The sequence below is a fragment of the Lissotriton vulgaris genome, chromosome 10 (assembly GCF_964263255.1).
Source record: "Lissotriton vulgaris chromosome 10, aLisVul1.2, whole genome shotgun sequence".
In the NCBI taxonomy this organism is placed as follows: domain Eukaryota; kingdom Metazoa; phylum Chordata; class Amphibia; order Caudata; family Salamandridae; genus Lissotriton; species Lissotriton vulgaris.
Genome location: NC_141698.1, coordinates 559392554 through 559414873, shown reverse-complemented (window position 1 = coordinate 559414873; position 22320 = coordinate 559392554). Strand labels below are relative to the sequence as shown.

The following is a 22320-nucleotide window of genomic DNA, read 5'->3' as shown; positions in this document are numbered from 1 at the left end:
TGCCACATGTTTGTGTTTTAAAAATGCTTTATTGACAGATTTGTTGATGAACAATGCAATGATGATATTTATAACAGCTGCATAGGTGTATGGTTAGTACTTTTAATGGTAATTTTTAACATGAGATTATTGTTTTTTGTGAGGTGGTGCCCCCTTGGCAAAGCCAAAAGGCCTGGTTATTTAAAATGACATCACTTATATTGTGATGTTTCATCTGGTATAGGTGGTGGGTATTATGATTATAGGGTTCACGCCCCACTGGGGGTCAAATGTGAAATAAGGGTGTCAACAAAGTTTTTTTCATTTACCTACTGTATATATGTTTATAATTTAATGCATGGTAATTAGCAATGTGTGTGAATTAAGTGTACATTTACTTTTTCAAAGAGAAAGCATTGACTTGACATTCATTTATTTAGTGCTGCTATTGTCTAGCCATTATCAAAAATGGGGTGGCCCAAAAAGCCAAAGACCTGGGCATTTAACGCTATTCAAATACAATGGTCTTCAAGCATTACTTTCCTTAGGATCAAATATATCAATACATGCTAGAAAATTCACTTAGTTCACAGATCAACCCTGTACATTCAATGTATTGTAGTGCATACAGAATCACGAGAAAGCAACAGCAATCATTACAAATTCAGGAACAATTTTAATTCATTGCATTCATCACTATCTCTATATAAGAGACTTTTCAAATTGCCCAAAGCGAGCGTGCATAAGATAAGGAAAATAAAGTGCTTAATAGAAAGGAAGAAGGAAAAAGGACATACAAATCTATTTATAAGTTTATATTCACAATCCGTCGATTGACACAATACAATGTTTTTTGTATGACCTGGCCTGTGATATAAGTTCTATACACAATTTTCATTAAATGGAGACATTGCTTCCAAATTTATATTGCACCTGAAAATGTGTTACACAATCCAGGTAATCAAAAGAGCGTCGACGTTTCGACTCGTCTTAGAGCCTTAAGGTAAGTTGGACCATGGCCATGCAAGTCTTCTAAAACATTGGGCAACCAAAGGAGTAGTTTGAGCCCTGAAATGGAATAAATATATACGTCAGGCTGTTGCAATAAACTTGCGACCAAAAGTAATGTCGCAATGGACTAGGGCAGGGAAAGATTGCTTTCCCAGTAGAAATGGAGGACCAAGTGTAATTCTTCACTCTATGTCCCAGGGTTACTGAACAGCACCTAAAAACATAATAGGGTGGTCATTTGACTCACTGAGAACCACGTCCCAGCATCTAAAATATATACATAGGCAGGTCTCTTACTCGATTGTTTAGTGGTAGAAAATCGTACTTTACTCAGCCCAAGGAATTCGTAAACCGGAATGAATCCGCTGTAAAGATTTAAAAAATACAAGTAAGTCCGAGTTATATATATTTTAGATGCTAGGACGTGGTTCTCAGTTTTTAATATGAAATATGGGTCATTGAGTAGCCCTGGCATCGTGGAATGCCAGTTCCTTTCGAAATTGGAGAAATAATACCAATATTAAAGTGTCCTTTATTTGATTATAGGACCGCCCACCAAAAATCTTTTGATAGTGAGTATGCAGAGACTGTAAGCCTGCTACATCAAGATAACTTAGTTCTACATCTCCGTCCTCTGGACAAAGGTAATGACACGTCCAGTTTCTCTTTGGCATCATTATTAATGAATCAATAGAGAGTGAGTCAAATGACCACCCTATTATGTTTTTAGGTGCTATTCAGTAACCCTGGGACATAGAGTGAAGAATTCCACTTGGTCCTCCATTTCTACTGGGTAAGCAATCTTTCCCTGCCCTAGTCCATTGCGACATTACTTTTGGTTGCAAGTTTATTGCAACAGCCTGACGTAAATATTTACTCCATTTCAGGGCTCACACTACTCCTTTGTTTGCCCAATGTTTTAGTCGTGATGAAGACTCGCATGGCCACGGTCCAACTTACCTTTAGGCTCTAAGACGAGTCGAAACGTTGACGCTCTTTTGATTACCTGGATTGTGTAACACATTTTCTGGTGCAATATAAATTTGGAAGCAATGTCTTCATTTAAGGAAAATTGTGTATAGAACTTATATCACAGGCCAGGTCTTACAAAAAACATTGTATCGTGTCAATCGACAGATTGTGAATATAAACTTGTAAATAGATTTGTATGTCCTTTTTTCTTCTTCCTTTCTATTAAGCACTTTATTTTCCTTATCTTATGCATGCTCGCTTTGGGCAATCTGAAAATTCTCTTATATAGTGATAGTGATGAATGCAATGAATTAAAATTGCTCCTGAATTTGTAATGATTGCTGTTGCTCTCTCTTGATTCTGTATGCACTACAATACATTGAATGTACAGGGTTGATCTGTGAGACATATCCCATAACTAAGTGAATTTTCTAGCATGTATTGATATATTCGATCCTAAGGAAAGTAATGGTTGAAGACCATTGTATTTGAATAGCTATTGTGTGGCAGCAGGGAACGGACATAACTACCCAACACCACCCCCACTGAGTAGGCTAGCCTGAGAGAGACAACTGCTTTAGTGAGGTACTTGGTTCCCAGTAAGGAGATAATTGTGCACCTCTTACTTGCACAGGACTAACATCCTGCAAAATGAATTACCCAATTTCATACAGGCGGTTAAGAGTTCTCATCCTCAGGACCACCGGGTATTTGTTTACCAGGAAATGCCATATCTTTCCATTTACAAGCCCTTTTTTAAATCAGTGGGCACCGACAACTAGGATCTGAAGACATTACCATTGGTTGAGAAGATCTAGTCAACCTGCAATTAAGAAGAGATTGGCTTGTTGCAATATCGTCTTAGCAAAATACGGTTTGGAGACGTTCTTCATGGGAAAGGGGTCAGGAACTATTTTGGGACAACTCAAATATTTAAGTGGTGCAGGTTCCTAACCCTTAAGGGAAACTCTCTGCTGATGTGTTACATGGAGTGCTATGGAGTACTGTACTATGGACTATTGTGTTCAGAGTAAACAGTACATAGGGCGTCAATTGAGATGGGGTGTCAAGAGTGAGTATCATTATGGATACTTGCAGAACACAGCATATTTTCATTTCCCTTCTTGGGAGAGATTATCCAACAAACTAAAAACAGTAATAGAAACAGACTTTGATAGATCAAATAATTTGTATAATTATATTGAAAAACATCAATACCATAGTCCTTTTGAGCACTGAAGAATGGCACGTTGCTGAAAGATACTGTGAACCTCAATGGCTAAATAAACTACAATGCTTCCGGAAAACCTCATCTCCAGTACTTCAAATAGGCCATGATTACAAGTGGGGTGGCAGGTGGTGTGGTATTTCTGGTACTCAGTAAATAGAGGCACTGATAGGTGAGGTTTTTGCTGGATGAGGTAAATACTTCCTATTCCAAGTTTTTGCCAGGAAAAACGGTCATAACACACAGAATTTGAAGCTCACACTTCTGAATTCGGCACATATAAGTATTTACTCATCACTTTTCCCCTATAAATATTGGCAAGTTGGACATGGGTGGGGAACTCACCATAAAATGTGTATTTCCAAACAATGTGCATACATTAAAATTGAACACCCACATAACACAGCTAGGCAAGTGAGTTACTTTAGATTTAGACATTGCTTCTTATTGAGTTTGGCAAACAGTTTTGGTATGCCCCATTACGAGCTTCTCTTGCCTAATATCTGCAGATCATAACATGCATTTCTTTTACAAATCGAGAGGAAAAGATTGTACCTTTTGGAGAAATTATACAGATCAGAGAGAGGCTTGTGGATTTTGCTGACAGTTCTTGATAGTTTTGTGTCTGCCCACTTCAGAAGCTGTTGAATTCCCTTAAAGCGAAGTACAAAAATGATGGTTATACACACAGTTAAGTTGATCAAGAAAGGCAGTTCATAATGGTGTATAAAATAACAGAAGCAGAAGCCCAATATTATACCTCAAAGTAGATTGATACTCCAAAACATGTACTCATTTTTGCTATCTGGGATGGAGCAGCATTTCAACAGTCATCACTTTTGCAAACAAGACCAGCCATCTGAGACACTGTTGTACATTCACATTTGTGAGTCGCAAAAGTGAATGGTCGTACATCTGGCCCTTGGTGTGGTCTTGCTCCCACATGGAGAAGAAAGTCTAATTCTCCCACCTTTTTTTTGCCTTCCTTTAGGATAACACCCCATTAACAGATTTGCACTCTCTGGCCTCTAATCATTGTGAACCTGGATTCAGTTGAATGCTGCACCTTTCCAAGATAACACACAGTTGTGATGGTCATCCTTTTCCCTGCCCATCTCCTTGCACTGAGCATTTCTGAACAGCATTCCTCTCTACACCTGAGACGGTTAAAGACCTACAGTCCTAATGTGCTGTTTCATCAATGCAAGCTCTCTCATAATCTTGCTCTGTCTGTTGCCTCTCATTCTAGGTTAATGGTCCTCAAAGCTCTGTTGTACAGCACTCCCACATCTTTCAGAACTCCCTCAGAGTGGAAAGTATAATTGATGGCCTCTGCTAAGTTGATCCCTTTGTTGGGATTCCGGCTCCTCTTGCATTTCAAGCTGGTCTTCCCCCAAGTCAAAGGGCGATTCTCTTACATCAAGCACCCCTTGAACAAAAGCAAGATCGTCCTGGCAGCGCATTGAGAAGGCCTCTCTCATACATCCACACCACTTTGCCGAGCCCGCTAGTCCATCAGGGAATACCTTATCACAGACCAGGCCAAGATAAAAGCCTAAATATTTTTTTTATGTGAATGTCATTTAATCTTTAGCTCTTTTAAAAGTTGTGGAACTCTTCTGTAACACAGTGTATTGTAAAGAGTCATGCACTTTGAATAATTTGCAGACAATATCTTTCAAGTAACGGAGGGCAGGCATAGGAATAAAATCTGTGCCTTCATAAAAGATGACTGTAGGAAGGTCTGGCCATAAAATTATTTTTAACATGTGAAGGAGATGTGTATAAGTAACCTATCCTGTTGAACAGGCCTCTACAGCTAGTGTTACAAAACAGCTAAAAGGTATAGGTTTTAAAATACACCAGGCTATTCCAAACCAAAAAATTGTGATATTGAGATGTAACTGTGGAAATAATAGAGGGATCAAGAGTCTGATGTGGAGTTGGGTGGTAATGCAAAATATCCTGATTCACGGAGGACCAACCACCAGCGGAATTTCCTCCACTATAGGGATAGTGTAGATGAGGAAAATAATTCTATGGATTTCTCTCTGAACTTAGCATTGACTCTGGGAATTGGAAGGCACACACAAAGTTTAATAAGTACTTTATTTCTGTGTACTCTCATATCGACATGGTGGGCAAATTAAGAAGATACAGCAACAAGGTTGAAAAAATGAAGCATGACCCATTAGCCCACTGTCAGAGTTCTTGGATTAGAACCTCAAGGTTGCCAATTTGACTACTCAGTTCAGCCACACCATTTATAAGGATAAAATACAGAAGAGTCTCAACAACTGCAGAGACTGTCTTAGTGCACAATCTCCACTCAAATATCTCATGTATGGTGTAGCACCTGTCAAATTGAAAGCCTTTGAGAAAGGAACTCTGTATCTTTTAATAAATATAGATGCCCTCATCTCTGGTAGGCTGTTTGTGAAAATATTTTGTGAGAAATATCGGACATAAGCATTATCTATTAAATGTTGTTTACATATAAATATCATCTCTCTGGGTGTAGATTCTCTAGTACTAAGACCAAATGGGGCAATATTAAGGACACAATATTTATGTCAGACAATATTTTGACAGTGATATTCTGGTACCATACCTACTGTTTAATGTGCAGTGGTGCCATCTTAGCAATTGTTTACAGGTAGCTGTCAGTAAAATGTGACTCTGCCTCAATAAGTACGCTTGAAGCTGGTTCTTAAGTGGGTCAATGAGCCTCTTTCACTACTGCACTATGAAGAATTGCCCACTACTTGGTGACTTGTATCACTTTAATTCATAGATTTAAAAAATGCAAAAACTAATTGAAAACGATTACTGGGAAAACCAAATAATTAAAACCCTATTTAGCTGAAAAACAAATCAGTAGAAATAAAGTGTATTAGAAAATGTAGGAAAAAATAAACATAGGAAAAGTGAAATAGTGCACATTCATTTACTAAACTAATTGATTTCAAAAGAAAAAAATGAAATGAGAACCTCGGGTGAATCCCAGTTAGGGAACATAGTATTAAAGCATAAAAATATAAAGATACAAAAGCAGGGTAGGTAAAAAAAACAAAATACGGAGGAACATGTGTAGAGAATAACAATGAAACCAGGAAGCTGGAGGATGAGGAGTAAGGGAGAAGGAATATGGGAGGAAATAAACAACGTCAAAGAATGTAGGAGGTCTGCATTGGATACACCCCTCGGAATAGTAGTTTTAAACAAGCATTGGTAATGCCGGTTAGAAGGGCCAGCTGACAGTTGCACTTTCAAGCCAGACCTAAACATCCATGTAGGTTAATGACTGCCCTCCTCCCATCTGTGCTGCTACCTGAGAAAAAACCATAAACTATCTAGTTATTTAAGGCACTTTAATAGCATTGCAAGGTCATGTGTGTCCTTGAAAGTTCAAGCACCGGCATCTGGATAAACAAAATAATCAAAGCTCTGTGGACTGTAAGCACTATTTTTCAAGGAAGCACATAACTTCTGTTGCCTCAAAACATGTACTTCTCACTCCCAACATGTGGGTGGAGCCAAACCCCTCTCTAGTTATGCTTAGATAATTGTCTGGTGAAAGCTGTAATGCAATAAAAAGATAATCTATGAACGGATTTCTATAAAATAGGAAATTAAATATCTTGAAAGATTTGATCATACAGTTTAGGTGAAATGGTTTCTCAGATATGGTTCTCTTACAATGCAATTTTCTGTGAAATCACACCACAGCTCAGCGACCATCACCAACTATGTACCATATTTTTAATAAAATCTGAAATTTAAAGTGCCACAGCTAGTTACCAAAAGGAAAAATGCTTGTGATACCTAATGATAAGTGTTTAGTTTTGATTATGCCAACTGCCTGATTCCCGATTGTAACAACATTAAATGTAACCTTGGCAATAAAGAGCAAATTAACTTTTTCACCAACCAGATCCAAAGCACTCTTCACAGTGGATAGCACACCATGGACAGGTTCAATAAGACGAACATCTTTTACTACACTAGGCAGGAAAGCCTCAATTTTCTTCATATATTCGTCGGTTTTCTCTCGCCAGACGCCTTCTAGCGACATTAATGTTACCTCATAGTAAGCCGCCTTCAGCGTTTCAAGCGGTTCTGAAACACAAACAAACAATATATATGTATATAATGCAGCTAAGCAATGGGTTGTTTCTCATCCTTCTAAGAGTGTCTGATGAAATAATTATTGTTGTGCCTTTTTATACCTTGCTGTTCTAGAAATTCTCTACAACTTCTGGGTTTGCATGTCTGTGCTTATGTTGAGTGCTTGTTGAGGAAACCTGTTTGAGCCTAAAAGGCTGGTTATTGAAAAGGATGTTAAAAATGTGATGACTGAAAAAAATGTGATGACTGTTCTTTTTCTGTTCATCATAGTTCTGGGAGCTGTACTTTCATTTGCCTGACACATCTTTCGCATTTGACTAAGATGAAGTGAAGATAGACTACATGAAAAACAAAAGTGATTGGACTTTATGAATAGTTACACCCTTCTTGATTCGGATCTCAATACGCAAACAACCATCTGTGGTTAACACACCAGAAAATTTGTTTTTACTGAGTCATCCTTCACATAAAGGGCACTGTTTCATAGGCCCTATCTCTGAAAAAGGACCACGTCTTTGTGTCGTCACTTTGGCGAGCTCATGAAAGTAGCGCAAGAGACATCACTTGCTATTTGACTTCAGAATCAGTTAAAGGAATTGACATCACATAACCTACCTTTCCATCCAACAAAGTGCTAAGCGAGCCAGGACTTGGGCCCTGCCAACAGGGGCGGCCTTAGGCATGCGCAAGCTGTGCACCAGCACAGGGCCGCCAAACCCCAGGGGCCGTCATGCCAATATATATCCTTAATATAATAATCCTCTGAGGATGAATACATATTTGCTTGGTGGCTTCTGGCAGGGATTTGGCGGCCTCCGGCTCTGTTCCACTTTAAAACACCCTGAACCCCCTTCTTCACTGGCCTCCACGCCTGCGTTCCTCCAGGCGCCCCCTACCCACGCTCCATGCCCAGGGCTGCCATGAGCCTAGAGCCGCCCCTGCTGCCAAGATTGAGCCCTTTCAATAAAATGTAAAAAAAGAAAACAGATAGTTAAACAGAGCCTAATAGGGCCCTCTCTTCCTGCTCTCCCCTAGCCAGAAGTAAAAGAACCTACCTGTCTGTCCCACACTGGAACTACAATGTCATGTCGAAGGTAGTGGCTATTTTAACACAGGGGCGAAGCAACACCGTGGCCCCAGGACCCAAGATACTATTTCATTCCAGTTGAGTACCAAGTTATACTTGTTTATTTTAAAATTAATCTTGTTAGCTTTTTATTGCTTATGTTTCAGGATACATTGTGTTATAAAATTGCCTTGATGTCTGTTAATTCAATCATGCTTTGCCCAGTAGGACTGTTCATGAATTCGTCTCCCATAGGCCTCTGCTTCACATGCATTAGACTGCTCCCCTAGCTACGCAGGCCAGTTCATTTTTTGAAGGTTTCTTAGTTAACTTTCTTATGTCACCCCCCTACCCAGACCACCGCTCTTTTCCAACCAGTTCTCTTCCATGGTTATGTATTGCTTTAAAAAAATGTACATATTCTTAATTAAAAACATGAGGCAGCAGCATGTTCATAAACAGTGATCAACCACAGACATTAACAACCTCAGCTGCTAAAACTAACAAATGCTATAGCCAGGATTTTGAAAGATTACACGAGTGCTTAATAAAGACAGAGGTGTTACAAAGCTATTCAAAGGGATTGTGTGCAACAAAATACAGGCTTAATGCTCTACACGTAATAGCCCCTTAATGAGCCCTTATGATTGGGCCATCCTTTTTAATTCCTTCATTAAGTTATGTATGTCAGGACCTTGATAACATTTACACTGGTTGTTTGTTTCATCTCTTACTTTGGAAGGTAAGTTTTTTATGTACCATGTTAACTTGAAGGCCACACCTAGAAATTCACAAACGATTATTTTTAATTTTTGTTGCGCTATCCTTTGGCGCTCCTTCAAAAGAACTCTGGCTACAGTGATTAGACCAAAATTCTTCAAGTGATCAAATTAAAAACATGTTAATACCAGTTGTATTTGGTTTTCCTGATACAGTTTGGGCCATAGCTCTACAAATACCTGTAGAAAATGTTGAGTCAGGCGTGCCATAGCATCTAAACAACTGCAACTCTTGCAAAACTTGCAGGTCAAACAAAATGAACACTGACCACACAGGATCAAATTATATTTTGACGGTGTTCTATTGTTAGCTACTTACAGCGAAAACAATAATTTTCAGTTCTATGAGATGACAACGAAACACTGTATTACACTACCTCTATTCAATGGCAGTGGTATAACAATCTTCCAAGAGTGTGTGCCCTTGGTGTTTCCCTCCTGTCCAAGTAGTCAATGGAAGCTTTTTTTTCTTATTTATTTTTATTTTTTCTTCGAGTCAGAACAATCACATCAATCTTACATAACTTTGATCACATGTTAATACATATCATTACAAAATTGAATGAACGGAAGTAAAACATAAATGTACATAAGGCAGGAATCAATAACCGTCATCTGCCACGATTAGCCCAACAACTTCAATGCCAGGTATTACATCCATTGTAGTTTGGACCAAATCTTAACCAGCTTTTTGACTCCTCTAGGTCCTCGTGCCTTGGCCATTGCCATTTCACACTCATAGGTCTGTCGGAGTATTGCCCAGAATTCAGCTACTCAAGGTGGCGTTTCATCCACCCATGCCCTGGCAATGGTTTAAGGTTTGTTTATTGTACAGTTAATAAAAACTCACAATTATAAAACGTACAAATTTTAAAAAGTCAGTATCTTCATTAAAACAAGTAAAGTGCAGTAGTTCAAATGTAAAATGTCTCAGCTTTAGTTGTATATGAATCTGTGGAGTTTTCGTGGCCTTAATACATCCACTTCGATGACCATGATAGCCAGGGGTATTTGTTTTGTTATTATTTGACTTCTGCTAGAGAAGACCCTCTGGTTTTTTCGTTTAGTCTTTTGGCCACTATCTCAAAGTATTTTGTTATTCTGCAGTTTAGCTGAGTTTCATCAGGGTTGAAACAGAGCATCACGGCCTGCCTGCAGCTCGTTATGCCCTTCTGGTTCCATAATGCTCGTAGCAGGGAGCGCCTTATGTCCAGGAGGTTTGTGCAAATGCAGATTATGTGTATAAGGTCCTCTTTTGCAGAAAGACAGAGGGGGCATTGATTTGTGGGGTTTTCCCTTGCCCATGGTACCAGGTGCGGAGCTATAGGAATTCTGCCCATGCGCATGCCCTGGCAATGCATAAGCGTGCGCTGACTATGATGACTGATGTCAGGGAAAAGATTAGAATTCCACCCACTCTGGACGCCAATTAATATTTCTTTGTTACTTAAACAGAAATCAAACACCATCTGTTTGGATATCAATTGAAATAGACTATTCCAAAATTCAAGGCCAGACATTCAATAAACATATGAGCAATGTCTGCTGCATATAGATTACATTTAGGACAATATACATGTGATGAATTCATAGAGGATGTCCATTTAGAAATACGTTCAGGTGTATAATGCAGCATATATACTGTTTTAAATTGCTGCATTTTGAGATTAAGAGATATTATTGCCCGGTCGAGTATTTTTTGTGCCTTTTTGTATTTCTGAACCAGCTATTGTAGTTGTTAATCGTTGACTCCACATTTGCTTCTACCTGAAAGCTATCATCTTTAACGTAAGAAATAAACTCCTGATATATAGTACTTATGTCATATTTTCGAGATTGATATAATAACAAATAGACTGCAGAGGTCCCCTACTCGTTGTTAAATTCTCATTAATGGGTTAGATAGTACCTAACCTGAAGATATTTAATAAAAGATCTTTGCGATGTCAATGAAAGCTTTTAGAAAATGATTATTTAATGGCATGACGTAATTGATATACATGCCCAGGTCAAGTTCCCCAACTGTGACCAGTCCATGAGCGATACTTTGGATGCAATATGAGAAGAAAATTACAGATGCTGATCATGACATGTTATGTTATGTTAAATGCATTTGTAGCGCACGCAGACCAGAGAGTGTCCCGGCGGGAACTTGGAAAAAGCAAAGCGGAAACAGGAGACAGATCAAAGAACTAGAAGAGAAGGGTTTTTAACTTTTTCTTGACGATTACAGAATCCTGAATGCCGCGCAGGACCAGGGGTAGTGCATTCCATGCCAGAGCAGTTTTCCGAACAAAGGAACTCCCGCCGAGCCTTTGTAGGTGTAACCTAGGGGTCTGCACTAGGAGTTGAGAAGAAGAACGCAACTGTTTTACTGGATTATAGAAAGCAAATCTCTTCTGTTGGTAAATAGGTCCCAATCCAAATAAAGCACTAAGGGCAATAGCCAACATTTTTTATTTTATTCGGGACTCCACTGGGAGCCAGTGAAGAGAGCGCAAATGAACGCGCACACTGCTCCAGCTAGACAGAGCCGCAGGAGTCTGGCAGCCGAATTCTGAACTACCTGCAATTTATTCAAGAGGTAGTCGGGGATGCCAGCATAAAGGCGTTAGCATAATCCAGGTCGGACAGAATCAAAGCATGAACAACAGTTTCTTTAGCAGGTCTTAGTTTTCAGCTGTGCCAAAGCAGGACCCAGCCAACGTCTTGACATGAGTAGAAAAAGTCAGGTTCTCATTGAACCAAACCCCCAGATTTTTTGCAACTTTTCAGTTTGCGCTAGGCAAAGGGAAGCCGGGGGACAGAGCCTCTCTCTGAAGTTAGCAGGAAATACGCCATACAAGAGAACCTCTGACTTCTCTTCAATACACTTCAACTGCGCCTGAGTGAGCCAGTGAAAAACAGAGGTCAAACAGTGTTGAGCAGGGAGTACTGAGTCATCGTCCCTACCCCAGGAAAACAGAAGTTGGGTGTCATCAGCATAGGCCATCACCTTAGCCCATAATGACTCCGCTAGATAAACCAGCGGGTAACGTAGATGTTAAAGAGGAGGGGACTAAGGGATGACCCCTGCTGGACACCTGTAGCCACTTGTTGGGGCGTAGAGGGACACGGTGGAAGCCAGACCTGCTGCGTGCGGCCATCCAAAAAAGACCTAACCCAGCCCCAAATAGAGCTGGATATGCAAATCTCCAAAGGCGATTGAGGAGCAGTGAGTGGGGCACTGTATTGAATGCCACAGAGAGATCTAGCATGATCAATGCGGCTCTCCCGCCAGCATCCAGACACTCGCGGATCGCTTCAGACCACTCTAGCAATGCTGACTCTGTGCTATACGAAGCGCGGAAGCCAGATTGTGCAGAGTGTAACATACCCAATGCCTCAACATACTTGGTAATTTGATTTGTAACCACCGTCTCACAAGCCAGACTAGACAAAAGCAAGATTGGTCGGTCGTTTCCAGGAGACAACGGGTCCAGGGATGGCTTCTTAATCCGGGGGAGAATTTGAGCCTGCTTCCAGGACATCGGAACAGAAGCCTCTCGCCAGGACATGTTGACAATTTGATTAACTTCGGTATTGATAATGTCCGCCGCAGCAGCCAGAAGTCTGGCAGCACAAGGATCAGTTGGAGAGCCCGACTTCAGGGCTTTAAGGATTTTGAGGGTGCCAGACAGATCTATAGGCACAAAGGTGGAGAATGTGTTGGCAAGGTCAGCTGAAGGCCGGCCAGAGGGGGAAGCCGTAGGCGGAGTGGCACAGGTGGAGAAACTAGCTTGTATGGTACAAATGTTGTCGAAAAAACACTTTGCAAGCGTGTTACACCAAGACTCTGAAACAGGGGTGGCATGAGCCTGGGCACTAGGGGACATAAAACTTTGCACAATAGAGAAGATTTCTTTTGAGTTATTACTGGCCCGGACGATAGGTAAAATATCAGCTTTCAGTGAACACTATAGTGGCGTAATAGCTTTTTTGTTTGGATCGGAGTGAGTGTTTTGCTAAAGGACAATAGCCACTGGAATGCCAAGCCCTCTCCAGTTTTTTACACTTGTGTTTCAGGGCTTTTAACTCTGGAGAAAACCAAGGCTTAGAGGGAGAATATCTTGCCAGCTTAAGCCGGCACGGTGAGGATAGAGCAGACACCGAGTCAGAGATCCATTCAGTAAACCTGGTCACATTCCCTTCCAGATCCTGCTGAAGGGAAGGCCGGGAGGCAGCCAAAGTGCTAATAAACTGGAGAGGGTCGATTTTACTGAATGTCGGGGGCGATGGCAGCGATCCAGCCTGGCGGGTGGGTGACTTCACAGGAAAAACAAATAAGGAAGTGATCCGACCAAGAAACAGGAGAGGGCTTGACAACCAGAATAGGGAAGGTAAAACAGATGGGATCTAAGATATGACCCCCTTGATGAGTGGGATAAGTGACCCACTGAGAAAGTTGGGCCATTTGAAGGGAGTCAGAAAAATCGGCCGAATCTCTAGCCTCAAGTTGATTGAGGTGAAGATTCACATCTCCCAGAACCATGTAATGGGCAAAACGCAGTGCTCGTTCAGCTACAGCATCCCCACAGAATTCAAGAAAGGTGCCAGCCGGGGAGACGATAGATGAGGGAGCCACCTAATGTGAAATGGGCCGAAAACTGGAGACTGAAATCCAAAACCTCACACTCCCCCCATAGGCTAGAAGTTTCGCTACAGAGAACCCAGTTATCCCTGCGCAAAATGGCCAAACCACCCCCTCTGCCGACAAGCTGGTCCAAACGTCGAAGCTTATAACCAGCAGGTGTAGCTAGCGTGACAGTATGGTTGGAGGAAGAGTCCAGCCAAGTCTCTGTAACAAACAGCAGGTCTAATGGGTTGTCAGAGACCAGGTCGAACACATCCACATGATGCTTCCTCAGTGATATAGCATTAATAAGAGCCGATCTAATACGCAAAACCCTCTAAGATTTATTGGCCAAAATGCTGGAAGAGAGCTCTAATGTTGGAGTAAAGCCACAGTCAGTGCAAATACAATCTGAGTTAGAAAGTAAAGTGCTGCCACTGTGTGAAGGGCATGGGGGAGGCCGCAATGTTTTTAAAAACTCACCTGATAATTGAAGGACATTACTAGCAGACGGCCCAACTCGGGCAGCATAACTGGCCCTGGCCGCTGACTTAACACTGACGGGCGCAGACGGGCTTGCGCATGACAGCAGCCACTGCCAGAGGCACTCCCCATTCATAAGGTGGTCAATCTGTTAGGAGACGTGAATATCACACCAACAATGGGTCACTTCCACTTAGTTCAGGGGTGCCCATCGTAGGCACTGGAGTACTGCATGCATTCCAGAATTTTAAGATATCCAAATAAAATCTGAATACAATTAATCTAAATTGAATTCGATTATATAATTATTGGTTAGTCTGATATTCCGCCATCAATTCAACCCTCAACTGTGACTTCACCACTCTTTCATATGTGAAGGAGCCCAGTTAACTTATAAGGAAAAGTGCAATACTGAGCCTGCTCAATCCATCTTTTTAACTGAAAGGCAGTTTGAGAGATTCACTTATCTGGCCAGAAACAACCCTTATGTTTATAAGTAATTCAATCTCTTGGCAAAAAGGATATTCTTTGATGCCACTATTTGGAACATTTCACACCGAATGTGGAAGACCTACTTTTGGTCCCACGTTTTAGCCTGTTTTTAATTGTTTCTATTATAATTTACACAAAAAAACAATTGTTCAAGGGCTGATCTATATATCAATTCTCACTCATTATGAATTGCATTAGAACCTAAATAGCCTGCAGGGAAACTCCTGAGTGGTATGTGTGCGCAAAACAGTGAAAATGTTTCCTTGCATAACACATGCATTTAGTTTTTTTTAACCAAAATAACAATTATCATTCAAAATACTTTTTGCTGATAATCTGAGTGAAATTACACTTGGGGGCATAACTTTGTCTATAAAAATCAAACCAGATAGCAACAGGCTACTGATTAGAGCACACAATGTAACACAGCCACAGATCAACTTCACAGTTCCAGAGAGGCATTTCATGCTTGAAGCAGTTGCCCGCATATGAAAATTACTCAGAAAAGCATAACAGAAGGAAAACTAAAATTATGTGAACCACACAAAATGTCAAAATGGTAATTATGTGTGATTTTGCTTGAGTGACAAAATACCCACCTGACTTACTGTAATAGTCTATAAGTACAATGATACATTTGTACACACCTATTTCAGTCTGACACGACCTACAAAGTCACCAGCTAATATCTCCCAAACCATTTTAGGAGACTTTAGGCAACAATGCTGGTCTCATTGTCTTTTAACTCTTATCCGATCCAGCACATTGCACACAGCTCCATAGACACCTCTCTATCACATAGATTCATCATCGGCATGTTTTGCGAGTCTGTAATAGCGATTATTAAGGAATCGCTATTACAGATTCGCAAAACGGGATTCATGTAGAAATCGCAATATTTATTGCGATTTCTACAGCTTCCTTATTTGCGATTAGCTAATTGCTAATCGCAAATAAGGAATAACTCCCCATTCATTCCTATGGGCCTAAAGGACCATAGGAATGAATGGGAAGACATATCAATGTGCGAATCGCTACTAGCGAATCACCTGTAGAGTTTGCGATTTCAAGGGTGCAGGGGTGTCCAAAGGACACCCTGTTGCACCCCTGAAATGATATTGGATGCTGGTGTTACGCACACACATGTCCCAAAGACATGTGTGTGTAACATACAACTTAGAAAAATGCACTTAAGTGCATTTTTCTAAGTTTCCGCTATTTACCACGAGGTTTGACTTCTCGGTAAATAGCGGCCTAAAATTGCGAATTCGCAATTTTTAAATGTTTCATGAATTGCATTTAAGGAGTCTCAAATAGAGATTCCTTAAATGCAAATCCTCGCAAATTTGCAAAATCTATAATAGCGAATTTTGCATTTGGGATGGTGAATCCCAAATGCAAAAATAGCGCTCGCAAAGGGCCAGATTCTCAGAATCTGGCCCTTTGCGAGCCGATTTTGGCTTCATTAATCTACCTGCATGTCCAGATACATTCCTGGCCACCAATATGAGGATTTCACTCTTTTCTTTGTCCTGACTATCCCAAAATATCCCTCACAACATACTTTCAACACTTTGGGCCTGATCACGATGCCATTATTGCAGTAAAGGGACTGGCCGACAGATAGTCAGCAGTCCCGACCATCAATTAAGATCCGACTACCATTGAGGTGGTTGGAAACATGCCTCTCTGTATTGAGGCTTGTGCTGTGGCCCGAAAAAGGGTTGCAGCACAAGCCCCAGTGCAAAAAAGGCATGTTTTTAAACATTACTGTGCTCTGTGGCAGTCACTAAGCGGTGCCTGCCACACAATGAATGGATGTGGTGCCCCCGTGGGCCCATAGCAGAGGCCAAGAGGGATAGGGGCCCTGCTAGGGGCCCCAAAAGAGCCTTTCCACCAGCCTTTTTAATGTCGAAAAAACCGACATGAAATTGCTAGAGGAAAGGTGGAGTGTAATCCCCACAAATGTGCCTGAGAACGCACACCTCCATTGTGGGGAATGCGATCAGACCCACCAACCAGCCGACAAGTGCTGTCGTTTGGTCCCTCGAGCAATGCGATCCGACCGACCGCATCGTAATGCCACGGTCTGACGGCGGACTTAGAGGTCATGGAGACTGACACCGACAGCACATCAGTGTTGGTCCCACCGTCATTGTGATGCGGCCCACTGCCTGTTAAGCATTGCAGCAGCACCATTCTTTCTCCCCTTCCTACAAAATCCATTTCTACTCTTAGGTCATTCCTGACCTCCCAGACGTCTTTTACCCCATCTGGACAACTCTTTTTATAAATCTGACATTTATTCTTGGCACCAGCTTGTGGGTGGGGCGGCAACTGGCTCTGCACTAACCAAATGGAGTAAACGTTCCCAGGGATAACCGTACCCACTTTTGCAGCAGTTGTTGTTTACCTTACTGCTAACAATTGCACAGTGCCCCTCACTCCTAAAATCTAAGGTGGGAAACCCATTACTCTTTGTGCAGAGTCTGTGTGCACACCCAGAGGTGTAGCCATGGTAATAAGCAGTCCTGTCCTCTGTGGTCTAGTTCTGGGATAACTTCCTCCTCCACCCCAGGTTTGGTGCCTTCCTGACTGGAAGGGAAAAACATGGGGACTTTCTAGGTGTCACCTAACAATTGCTTGTGACAGGGGAAGACCCTTTGAAGTAAATTAAGTTCCTGAGTACATTCCAACTGGTCTTTATGCCAGTGGAACCGAAAACATCTCCCAGCGGCCAAGCTATTGCCTCCAGTCTGAAAGCAGTTTTCACACCTCATCAGGGCTAAACACTCCCTTGGCTACTGCTGATGACCTCCAGGAGCTTCAGGCAGGGCAAAGGCAATTTTTGTAAAATTATTTTGCCAGAATTTCTATCACAAATGTAACCAATATTGGGTTGGGCTTTTACTAATAAAGAAAGGATGCCATTTTGATCCTGCGCTTAAAAAGGGTGGTGTAATTATATTTCTGGTTGTGCCCAAACTAGAGATAGCAGAATTAATATATAATCCTGCTTCCTATTTTTCTCCAGGGCCAGCCAGAACCTTCTTGCTGTAAAAATATCTTTTGGTACTAGTTACTGTAAATAATTGTTATTGATTGATTGATTGATAGGCTTTATTTCGGTATACAAATACCATAAAAGCAATACAAACATGCATTTTATAAAAAATATCATACAATCTATTATACACAGTTACATAAAAGCAGATACAATATTTAATAGACAAGTTAAAACAAGGATTAAATTGAAACAGAAAGCCTTCTATTGCGAATCAACCAAGCCCATTTCAAAATTTTTGACACAGCACATACAATTGCGGGGGTTGTGTCAGTCATTAAAATACGCATTACTACGAATGCCCAGCAATCTACAAAGTGGTTTGAGCCAACGGATTCGCGGGACACGATAGTCCGGGCATTCAAAGACTATATGGGCGACTGACCCTACACGAGTTGGGCATGATGCACAAAATGGTGAGAGAGTTGCTGAGGCCCCTTCCAGCGGGCAACTAGCTCCCCTACTGGTAAGGTCCCCACACAAAACTTAAAATACAGAGTGCGGTCAAACGGGATGGTGATAATGTCTAGATAGGGTTCATATGCCACCACATCCTTAATTCTCACGAAAGCTACTGTTGTGTTGGAATTGCGTGAGTCTTGATGTAGTTTCGTAGACCCCCAGTTCCAATACAATTTTTTAATAGTGGCTTTAGGTGGGGCAGATTTTGTAGACCAAGCATCAGGTAACCCTATCTCTTTTAGTAATCTTTTGACATCCCTCAACCATTTGATCCTAGACCACCCTGCCGTATACATGACCTCAGACAGGGCCCCCGCATAGGAGGCCAATTCGGGCACCCGCCAAAACCTTGTCCAAAGAAGCAGTGGGCGAAGTTTAGCATGATCCCCAATAGGTCTACAGCCTAGATCCAATAGCACTGGCACAGTTGGAGTGCTTTGTGGCAGGGCTATCAGGTCTTTCAGAAACATATTCTCTGATTTGACTATTGGATCCAAGTTGCAAGTACCCCACAACTCTGCCCCATATAAAGCGGCGCTGACCCCTCTCGCTTTATATATATCCACTACTGGGGCAATGGGTTTGCAAGATGAGGAGCGTTGTTTCTTAAGAAGTGCTCCTCCTACCCTTTTGTGACCCAGTAGAATTTTATAGATATGAGCTTTCCAGGAAAGGAAGTCGTTGAGGCGGATACCCAAATAGTCAAACTCTGAAACTCTCTCTAGTGGCTCTGAGTTCAGGGTCGGGAGTCTGCCAAGTTTCCTAGGGGGGTTCATAACCAGAAATTTAGTTTTGTCAGTATTGATTACTAAACCTCTCGATAGGCAAAACTCATGGAAGCTATTTAAAAGGCTTTGCAGACCCACAGGGGACTTTGAAATGAGGAGAGTGTCGTCCGCAAAAAGCAGGGTGGGGATCCGTTTGCCTGCCAAGGAGGGAGCGTCCGAGGGAGTGCCGAGCAGATGTTCAACCACTCTGTTTACATAGAGCAAAAACAGAGTGGGCGCCAGGACACATCCTTGTCGGACTCCCCTACCTACAGGAATTCTTTCTGTTTTTTCGCCCTTCCTGCCCCAACGCACCTGTGCAAAATTGCCATCATGAAATTTTAACAGCAGAGAGAGAATGTAAGAGGGCAACCCTAAGTCCACCAAGACCTTCCATAGTTTCTCTCTGGGAACCAGATCGAAAGCGGTTTTTAAGTCTATGAAGGCCAGGTATAGACTACCCCCTCCCAGCACCACCACCTTCCAGTGGAGAAGAGTTAATCTGAAGGCCTGCTCGATGGTCCCGGTACCAGATCGGAATCCAGCTTGGAGGTCCGACAGAATGTTGTTGTCGCCCATCCATTCGAGCATCCTTCGCAATATCACCTTCCCCGCCAGTTTATGGGTGGAGTCAATTAGACTTATTGGCCGGTAGCTGGCAGGGTTATCCCGACACCCCTTCTTGTATATCGGGACAACCTCTGCCCCCTTCCAGGATTCAGGTATGGGCGCGCCCTCATTGATGGCATTTAACAGAGAGGATATGAGAGTCCCCCACTCCTTGGGGCTTGCCCGTATTATTTCACCTGGTAACCCATCAGGCCCCGCTGCTTTTAGCGGAACCAGGGTTTTGATTGCGTCCAACACCTCTCTGTCAGTAAAAGGATCGATCTCTAATCCCGTTATAATAATTCCTGTGGGGGGTGCATTGTTAATAGGTGGGTCGCTTACAGTGTAGAGGGATGAAAAGTGGTTAACCCAGCTCTGTGGGGGGATATTGCACGTCATCAGTGTGCTGTCTGGCCTGTCCCTGGATCTTAAAAGGGTCCAGAAACCTCTTGCGTCCCTATTCAAACTTGCTTTCCTCAGATCCTCCCAGAAGCAGTCCTCCCATTCCTTCTTTGCTGCAATCACAGTCAGTGAGTAGTTGTTCCTGGCCAAGCGTATGTCGTCCAATGACCTGCTCTTCACAGCGCAAATCAAGGAACTTTTCATCTCCCGGCATTTTTTTGTGTACCAGGCATAGGGGTTCTGCCTAGGTTTGGGCTTTCCAGCACGAGTACCCGTATTAGGGAGATAAAAGAGTTTGCTCAAGGCTTCGGTGGTAGCACAAAAGAGTGACGTTACTGCCTCTGGATGTAATGAGGAATCAGCTAACCTGGACTGGGCAGAGGTCAAAAGTGTTGAGATGGATAGGACTTTCTCTTGTTCCATGACGATTTTACCCCATTTTAGACGCCTACAACAATTAGAAGGGTAAAGCTCCTGATGCGCAAGTGCTAGGGAGGTCACATCTACTCCTAAGTACTCCTTCCAGAATGGACGTAGAGCAAAGGAAAGCAGATTATGATCGCTTTCTACTGAAGGGAGTACCTCCATATCCAACAAGTGGTCCCAGGAGTTAGCATCAAGAAGGATATAGTCTATTCTAGACGTATGACCCACCCTGTAGTAGGTATGCGCTCTGGAGGGATCCAGAGACGTCCTGCCATTCACTGCCCTAAGATCGAATTCCAGGGTTAGGGAGTAAATTGGGACCATCTTCTAATAGGGGGTAAGGTGAAAGCTGGTATGCCTCTTCTGGTGTCTTCCTCAACAGTCCCTAGGGAATCCTCCAGCCCAAGAGGCTCGAACGTACAGTTAAAGTCGCCTGCGACTAGAACGTGGGAACTATCTAGGCCCCCCCTTAACCGAGATTCTAATTCAGACACAATGGGGGACAATAAACCTCCCTTTGATCCCCTAACATAGATGTTAAAAATGTCAAGGGCTAGCCCTCTCTGTGAGCGATATACTCAAAAGATCGAGTGAGTCGGTCACGCGCTGGGTGACCTGACAACCAAGCGAAATAGCGACCCATATAAGGAGACCTCCAGAGGGGTGGCCTTTCCCAGAAGGGGAAGGAACTGCTGGCAAAAAGAATGATGAGTATCCTACCTTGTGGCACGGTTCCGTACTCCAAGTTTCTTGGAAGATACAGATGGAGAAACCCTCCACTAAGGTGTTCTATTCCGGAACAGCCAGCTTCCTCGCAATCCCAGCAACATTCCAGCTAAGAATCTTTATGACAGGATCAGCCGTAGTTGGCTTGGCGTGGAGAACGAGGTTAGTATTCTGCCCTCTCTCAGGAAGTGAGCAAATTACTCTGCTTCCTCGCTCAGGCCCACTACCAAGACTGTCACCCTGAGGCTGGGGACCACTCTCAGTGGAGGTGGGAATCCCACTATTGGTGATAGTCACCTTACCCTGGGATAAGAGAACTGTCCCTGGGCGAATATCATTTCAGTAACCTGCAGTTCTTCCATAAGTCCCCGGCCATGGGGTTTGGTGGTAAGACACAGCAAAGGGGTCAAAACCAGAAATTGGAAAATTTTGGTAACAACTTACTTCTGGGGTAGTACCGAAATGAATGCCCACTGTTCTCGGGTAGAAGGTCAGGTCGACTACTCCAATGCCAGCACTACTAGTGCCTAAATTCTGGTTAGAAATCAACTGAGCTACCCTGGGATCCTTAAAGTTAACAACCACGCAATCCCCCTCAAAGCGCTTATGACTACTGCCTACCCAGCCTACCCTTTTGACACCAAGAATCAACCCATCGACTTCCCTGGGCAGTGGTCTATTAGTCCTTAACCAGTGCATGGTTTTATTTTTTAGCATCTGGAAGGATTCTTGCTGCCCAGCCAACAATGGTGGTACGTTGGTAAGGATTGCAACAAAGGGATGACAGTCTGGAGGCAGATTCATCGGAGGAATGCTACGGGGCACTTTGGGAGGAACTGGGTCGGGCTGGCTAGAGGGGGGAGCGACAGGACAAGTCAGTGTTGATTGGACTAAGGAGTTACGGTTATTACAGTTGTTAGGTCCAGGGTTCCCGGGTGTAGATCTAACAGTGGTGACCATAGCCTCGCCAACTAGGCGCTCCTTGGGTTGTGATGTGTTTGCCAGGGGAATGGTCTAAGGGGTGGGGGTTAGTCTTTTGGGATTGACCTGAAGATCGAAGGCCCGCTTTTGCAGTAACAGCAGCATAAGAAAGGGACTCTGGGGCAGGTACCCC

The 22320-nt window shown here is 42.6% G+C and overlaps 1 protein-coding gene across 1 annotated transcript in view; it reads right to left on the bottom strand.

Moving 5' to 3' along the window:
* The window catches only part of APOLTP (apolipoprotein lipid transfer particle homolog), a 1141779-nt gene that overhangs the window by 158131 nt on the left and 961328 nt on the right, over positions 1 to 22320 (bottom strand). The window contains exons 63-64 of the mRNA XM_086941409.1: positions 7122 to 7309; positions 3746 to 3843 (exon numbers count right to left, since the gene is read on the bottom strand). Coding sequence (XP_086797535.1) covers positions 3746 to 3843; positions 7122 to 7309 — 286 coding nt within the window. The remainder of the gene's footprint in view (positions 1 to 3745; positions 3844 to 7121; positions 7310 to 22320) is intronic.